The 7,861-nt window shown below is 47.7% G+C and overlaps 1 protein-coding gene across 1 annotated transcript in view; it reads left to right on the forward strand.

Moving 5' to 3' along the window:
* The window catches only part of drp2 (dystrophin related protein 2), a 44,644-nt gene that overhangs the window by 22,470 nt on the left and 14,313 nt on the right, over positions 1 to 7,861 (forward strand). Inside the window, exons 7-12 of the mRNA XM_076149109.1 lie at positions 460 to 538; positions 1,496 to 1,556; positions 2,503 to 2,564; positions 3,090 to 3,164; positions 4,336 to 4,537; positions 5,458 to 5,543. Coding sequence (XP_076005224.1) covers positions 460 to 538; positions 1,496 to 1,556; positions 2,503 to 2,564; positions 3,090 to 3,164; positions 4,336 to 4,537; positions 5,458 to 5,543 — 565 coding nt within the window. The remainder of the gene's footprint in view (positions 1 to 459; positions 539 to 1,495; positions 1,557 to 2,502; positions 2,565 to 3,089; positions 3,165 to 4,335; positions 4,538 to 5,457; positions 5,544 to 7,861) is intronic.

Consider the following 7,861-nt stretch of genomic DNA (forward strand, 5'->3'; position numbering starts at 1 on the left):
CAGCCTGGACCACACACAAATAGATCGAGACACACAGATCAATCCCAAACAGATGATGTAACACTCTGAAGCCCCTCCCACTTGCTCTTCTGTCCATGAAACTGCAACTAAAGTGACCGCATCAGGCTCTTTTCCACGCCGACCTGCAGCCGAGCGTTACATCACTCACATTGGGCCTTGTCCTCATTTCAAAGGCGTCATTTTGTTAATCTCTGCATTCGTTTCCTACCTGCTGCACTTCAAAGCCTCTCAGAGTCCTTCAAGAGATGCGAGAGAGCCGCAAAAAGGCCGATTTCAAATGATGTCGTGAGCTAATGGAGGAGAGACGGGCGGCGGTGTGTTTGCATACGTTTGTAGTGAAGAGATTTGTGCTAGAGAAGATGAACTCTCTCTCTCTATTTCTCTCTCTCTTTCTCTGTGTGTGTGTGTGTGTGTGTGTGTGTGTGTGTGTCTCCTCAGGGTTCCATAGAGGAGCGTCTAAAGCAGCTCCAGGACGCACACAGAGACTTTGGCCCTGGATCGCAGCATTTTCTCTCCAGTAAGCTTCCTCCTCCTCTTCTTCTTCCTGCTCTTCCTCCTCCTCTCCTTTTTGTCCCTCTGAGCTGAAGCCTTGTGACTCGCCCGTCTGTGCACCACCGTGTCAGAGGCGTGTGGGCAGGACATGGAGGTTAAGGTGTATTACAGCGTTGTCATGATAAGGTCATAAAATGCTATTTCTGTGTGTGTGTGTGCGTGCATCTGTGTGTGTGTGTGTCTCTGTTAGCCCTTCAGCCGGCAGCCCTTGTTCCTCTCCTCTGTCTTCATCAGTTCCAGCAGACTGTTGTTCCAGTTTGAGCGGCGATACGCATTTGTGAATTCTGTCTGTTTGGTTTTCTGTGCCGCTCTTCAAAGGCCGTGGAGATAGGAGGGTGAGGGTGGGGGGGGAGGGGGGCCGAAGATGTGTTTTACATTGGCTACTTTACACTGATGATGAAATGGAAGGGTTGAGTGTTGCAGAGCTTTCTGTTTGTGTGTGTGTGTGTGTGTGTGTCTCATTCAGTCTCACTGCTGTCATGCTCGCTCAGAGACACTGAGGCATATACAGCTGCCAGCTCAGCCCACTCCATCCTGAAGGAGAGCCTGGGTGATGTGTGTGTGGTGTGTGTTCTTGCACTGGTGTGTTTACGTTGTGTGTACGCGCTGGTTGCATGTATTTGTTTGTATTTATCGTGCACAATATGCAGAGACAGCGAGGACAGTCTGTTAGTGTTTGATTCTCAGCTGAACATCAAACGTGACACTCGTCCGTGTCTCACACACTCTCCTCCTGTTGGGCCATGCCGAACAAAGGAACAAACACACACAAACACACACACACAATAGAGTTCTTCTGCTTAGGCGGTCTGAGTGGACACGGCGCCAGAGACAATGTGGACCTGGAGGTCTTTCCATGCGTGACAACATGACGTGTAATGTGTGTGTGTGTGTGTGTGTGTGTGTGTGTGTGTTTGCACAGGTTCAGTGCAGATACCGTGGGAACGTGCCATCTCCCCAAACAAAGTGCCCTACTACATCAAGTAAGTCGGTGTGTGTGTGAAGTCGATGTCTGCATTGTCTGCATTGTCACCTGTTCCTGTGTGTGTGTGTGTGTGTGTGTGTGTGTGTGTGTGTGTGTGTGTGTGTGTGTGTGCGCACTAATATCTCAGTGGACATTTAAATAGCAGCTTCACGCCTGATTCACAGTGAGCAGAATAAATGACACCGGAAAAAAAATCATTGCATCAGAATCACTGGCAGCACTTCTCTTCTCTTCTCTTCTCTTCTCTTCTCTTCTCTTCTCTTCTCTTCTCTTCTCTTCTCTTCTCTTCTCTTCTCTTCTCTTCTCTTCTCTTCTCTTCTCTTCTCTTCTCTTCACACTGATTTTCCATTTTATTTGGATTCTTTGAACGTCGAAAAAACCATTTCAGGTGCTGGACAAATTGCCGCAAGCAGATGAACCCCCACGTGGCACAAACACACACCCACACACACACACACACCGTCCCCCATGCCTATTAAATAATTGTTCCTGTTTTCTTTATCAATTGCAGGAGGCCCTTTTGGGTCTTGTTTAGTCTTCCAGCTGCCTACTAGTTTAATTCTTTATGGGGCTGTGTTATTGTACGCTGGGGGTGTGTGTGTGTGTGTGTGTGTGCGTGTGTGTGTGTGTGTGTGTGTGTGTGGTTGGGGGCGGGGGGGTCTGACCCGCACCCTGCTGGGGACCAATCAATGGACACTCACACAGGTAATGATGGCTGCTGACGGAAAATGCCTGGCGGGCCACCACAAACTCTGCACTTTAAGGTCTCTCTCTCTCTCTCTCTCTCTCTCTCTCTCTCTCTCTCTCTCTCTCTCTCTCTCTCCTCCCCGTCCCCCTTTCTCTCTCTCTCACTCTTTCTCCCTCTCTACTCTCCATTCTACCCCCCTCTTTAATGTCTCCGTACCTGGAAGTTCTTATCTCTCCTGCTTTGTCTCCTCCTCCAGCCACCAGGCTCAGACTACGTGCTGGGACCATCCAAAGATGACAGAGCTCTACCAGGCGCTGGGTGAGTAAGGAGATAAATATAGCCGCCCTCCAAGTCGCACTCCACCCCCTCTCCCCTTCTCCCCCTCGCTGGGCCGTGGCGACATGTCTCCACTCAGGTTTGTGCTTTGAAGGCCCCGCTGCGCTGCTCATTAAGGCCTGTGTGTCTCAGGCCACCTCAGGGACCGCATCACTGCCGTCATTAACCTATGAGGCCCAGTTTGCCCCGGCTGCGATTGCTTCTCGCCCCGGCCTTTAATTAATTGTGATTAAACGACTTCATGTGTCTTACTGTTAATCTGATCTGACGCTCACGGGGGGAGAGGGGGAGGGGCGACGTGGACGCTCGCCCGCGTCCGCACACACAAACCAGGATGCGCGGAGGTGCTGTCGCCTCTCGCAGCGAAGTGATAAATGAGGGGAAATGTGCACCTGCTAATCCCTCCATTATAGCACAGAGCGATGCAGGATGAAGTTTGTGTTCTGTCATCTTTTCATTAACTCTAACCTCTTCCTATCTCTCTCTCTCCTCTCCTCCACCCATTAGCGGATCTGAACAACATCAAGTTCTCTGCGTACCGGACGGCCATGAAGCTACGGCGAGTTCAGAAGGCGCTGAGATGTACGTATGAGTCGTCTCTTGGATTGTATTTGGCTTCTGTGATGTTTATCTGTATCCGGTGCCGTCATCGATTCGATGTGACAAGCTGCCCCTCTTATCCCTGATGTGCTTCCTCATCCACTTGTCGGAGGAATCGTCATCTCTCCTCACCGCTCAGGACTGTAACTGAAACTGAAGCTGAAGCAGAAGCAGCCGCCGCTGTATCACTGTAATCTCTCACATGTATTGATAAATACAAGAGTAATCATAACCATTCTGCCCTCGTCTTCATCACTGGCACGTTGCGTAATTAAAGCTATTAATCGCTTCATTTAATATCCAAAAGGGAAGGCAATTAGCTTCTGCGGCATGGTTGAGACATAAATAAGTGCTCCTCCAGGTCACAGCTTTGGTATACTATCACCCCGGGCCAGATAGTCTTCCCCTCTCTCTCTCTCCCTCTCTCTCTCTCTCTCTCTCCCTCTCTCTCTCTCGCCCTCTCTCTGCCATTTCCTCTCAATCTTCGCCTCTTTTCTTCCCAGTAATCCCCCCCTCCCCTCCTCCACCCTACGACCTCGGATCAGCTCAGTGTCCCGCCACCTTCTTCTCCTCTCTGTCTCTGCTTTCCTGCGTTAAGACGTTTGAGCTCAGCCTGCTTGTTGATACCATCACAAAATGTAATTGCTCACTGCAGAGTCCTGCCTCTCTCTCTCTCACACACACTAACACTCCCCCTCTCTCTCTCTCTCTCTCTCTTTGTGAATGATTGAGTAACGGCGTGTAAGAGCCCATCAAGAAATATATTTTGGATGATTTCTCTCTCAGCCCTCCAAACACGCTCTTCTTCTCCCCGTGCTACCTCATTACGGCGCCATCCAATTACAGCGGGCGTCGGCAGACCCCCTTTTAGCCGCACTCCTAAGGACGATGGCGTCAAATTAGTTTAGGAGGGCGAAATCAAATATGTGCCATAGCTCTTGAAGCATCTGGTCAGGCTTAAGTGGGCAAAACGGGTGAATAAGCACTGCTGTTACCTGCACTCTCATCTGCTGCGGCGAGGATCAGTGATCCTGATGCGTGTGTGTGTGTTTAAGTGTGTGTGTAAGTGTGCAGACATTTATGATGTAACCCATGAACATATTTGCGTCTTTGAGTTCTGAGCGTCTTTGAATGTCTTTTGTGTGATGGGTAGTGGATCTGATGGCGCTGGGCAGCCTGGTGGAGGTGTTCCGGGAGCAGGACCTCCAGCAGGGGGAGCACGTGATGGACGTGGTGGAGGTGATCCACGCCCTGACCGCCCTGTACGAGCGGCTGGAGGAGGAGAGGACCATCTTGGTCAACATTCCCCTGTGTGTGGACATGTGTCTCAACTGGCTGCTGAACGTCTACGACAGGTGGGCGGAACGGGGAACTGCAATAATAATTCCAACTCGTATACGGGGAGATGAGACAGACTTGAATTTAAATTAGGTGTGTGCGTGTTCTTTTTGTAACTGTGTATGGGTGAGCATAAGAAGATGTCACGTGTTGCCCCCTGAGGTGCAGCACTTGGGGGACATATTCAAGATGGCACACGGCACGAAAGTGTGTGTGTGTGTGTGTGTGTGTGTGTGTGTGTGTGTGTGTAAGGTGCTGACAGCCAGTCGTCCCTATATATTCTCCAGCTCCTCTGTGTGTAATAAAGGGGGTTGTTGTCAGTGACATCGTCCTTATGACTCTCATGTGTCTTCTCGTGACTCTAATCTTCTCCTCTTGACTCCGGTGATTCATCCCGAGTGACATTTCACTCCCTTGACTTTTGACCTCATGGATTATTTAAAGAAACAGCATTGCTACCCTAATTTGCAACTCTGAAATTCTCAAATCCTCCATGATTCAATTTCATCTTTGCTCGCTCCTGGTTTCTCACTTAATGACTCACATGTTGATTCCATGAGCCCGTCTCCTCTGCCTCTGCCATTGAGCTTGGCGCTGTATTAGCCCAGGCTGTGTTGGCACCGGAGTTGTGAACTCCCACCACACACACTGCCACTGTGTTTGTGTCCCAAACGTTAGTCTCCCTCACACACTCATCTCAGATTCTCACAAAATGCTCGATTTGTGTATTTAGTGTGTACACGTGTGTGCTTGTAAGTGACATCAATGGTATTGTTTCCATGGTTTCTCTGACTTGTATTGCACAGACTTGACCCACATATTCTCCCTCCTACACTTCCTCCCTCCCAGAAAGGCGGCAATTCAATTCTCCAATCCAAAAACTCTAACCTTCTCTTTTTTCTTCTCTCGTTCCTCCTCTCTGCTTTCTTCCCACCAGTGCTCGAAATGGCAAAATGCGAGTCCTCAGCTTCAAGATGGGCCTGGTGAGCATTTGCAACGCCGAAGTCCAGGATAAATACAAATGTGAGTTGCGACCCCCCCCCCCCAAACGTAAACAAACAATAAGCCAAAGCAAAACAACCGCGACACAAAGACGTCCACTCAGCCCAATAGAGGACGGGACTTTGTTGTGGTAACATGGAGAGCTTTCTTTACTCCTACAGAGCACAGCAGGGCTTCAAAAGAAGAGCGCTTTGAAAAGAGGCACGATTCGCTCAGCCTCTCTCTCTCGTCAGCCACCAAAGAGCTCTCCATCCATTCCGCCTTTTTGATTTGCAATTACGCCGTAATATTTTATCATTCCCCCGCTCCACAGTGGGAGAGATTTCCTTTGTTTCACTGCAGCCCCAGTTTACAAGTCATCCTGTAAATATAGATAAAGCAGAGGGGGGAGGATTGGTGCTAACTCTAGTTGTGCCCTGGGCGGCTATTAGCTGATACAAGCGCTCAGACAACAGTGCCAAAGCCACGCCAGGCTTATTCCTGCTCTGCACGCCATCTGTACGGCCTTTTAAAGACGGAGCGGTAACAAATGTGTCCAGTGTGATGGTGCTGGGCTCATGTTTCTCATCCCCTGACTGATCACATGTGGAATATTGTTTGGAATACAGATGGTTACTTCATTATAGCAAATGCTGTACGGTGACAAGTATCTCCTCGTTTAATCTTTTTTTTTTTTTTTTAATTTCTACAACTTAATTATGTGGTAAATGTAATAAATGACATTAATTACTTTTTTGTTACTTCCTCTTAGTCTCACATCATCTTTAACCTTGTTTGGTTGTGATCTCACAGTGGCGTCATCAGGGTCCTAGTGCCACCGGGACCATATAATTAACTTTACTTACTTTTTACTTTACGATCATTTGGCAGACGCTTTTATCCAAAGCGACTTACACTACAATACCACCCTTCGCAGAGGGGGGAGCAATTGAGGGTTCGGTGCCTTGCTCAGGGGCACCTCGGCAGGGGCTCGAACCAGCGACACTCCGGTTCCTAAGCGGAAGCTCTACACACTGAGCTACTGCCTTTAAAACATAAATACACCACAGAAAGAATCCGCTGTAACTAACTCAAGAATCCAACTTTGACATACAAATGACAAATAGATTGAAAGTGATAAGGTAAATTCCAGTCAATCCACAAATACAAGTTGAAGTGGAAGGGCTTTTTGTCAAAACTCATTAAAGATTCTATTGATTTGCTGTTTTTGCTTTTCAACTGAATTTTTCTTCCAGTTCAAGGCTCATCAGGCTTTTAGATGCTGTGTACAATAGTTGACTGACACATCTCCACTTCAGACTAGATGGATGTATTTCTTCCTGTTCTGCCATTGATATTTTCCATTCAACTACTGGAAACAAACAAACTTAATCTACATTTCCTGCAAATTAAGTCGTGTTTAGTAAATAAATCAGCCTCTGGAATCGTCCGTCTTCCAGCTGCGTGAGGAAGATTCTGACTGGATGTGTTCCAGACTGAGCAACTCACTTTTTCAATCTAGGTTAGGTTCTTTGGGACACACATTTTAGATATACTTCAAACACAGGCGCAGTTCACTTTCTAATAAAGGGCACCGTGATGTGAGGCGACTGCTAACTGATCCATGTTTACATTGTGGCTTAGGTAGAGTCTGATTTCTATTTACTTAAAGGCTTTATAGGTGTATTAGTGGTTGTAATCTAACTAGTAGCTGCTGCAAAGAATGTGTCCTACAAAGCAACTCAGTGAAGGAATCCCCGCCTGTGCAGTGTGTTAGAGCTCAGGCGTGTATGAGCTCACATGGCTAAAACTCTCTACTACAAATATAAACATCATACATGTAAGGGTCAGCGGCTACAAAACGATGTCTTAACCTGCTTAACATGCTGGTGAATGATGCCATAGTTTGCTCTGGCACTGGCTCTCTGCAACCCACACACACCTGACAACCCTCGTCTCCTCGGTGACGGGCAGTCGCTGCAAATCCAAGTAAAAGCCTCATTGAAAAGCTGTCACGACTCCATTTATGCAGCTCTTTCATCTGCGAGCAGTCAAGCTCGGACACTAAGACTGATTTTTATTCTTCTCTCTACTTGCATTTCATTTATGTGAGTTTTATTCCACAACTGTATGGTTTTCTATTCCCGCAGCTGAAAGCTTGGATGAAATGCGTGACTTATTATTTTAAATTATGTCTTGTTTGTTTGTTGACATACCATCTCAAAGTGCCCGAATTTTCAAACTACTGATTTACATAGAGAAACAGGTTATAATAAATACACCTGCCTCATGGCAAGAAGTGTGTGTGATGCATTCAAAAGCAGCACACAGTGGATTCTGCTGCTCTCGCTGGTGTATCT

Source organism: Genypterus blacodes, unplaced genomic scaffold, assembly GCF_046128005.1.
Source record: "Genypterus blacodes isolate CSIRO-AG114 ecotype Tasmania unplaced genomic scaffold, CSIRO-AGI_Gbla_v1 ptg000044l_1, whole genome shotgun sequence".
In the NCBI taxonomy this organism is placed as follows: domain Eukaryota; kingdom Metazoa; phylum Chordata; class Actinopteri; order Ophidiiformes; family Ophidiidae; genus Genypterus; species Genypterus blacodes.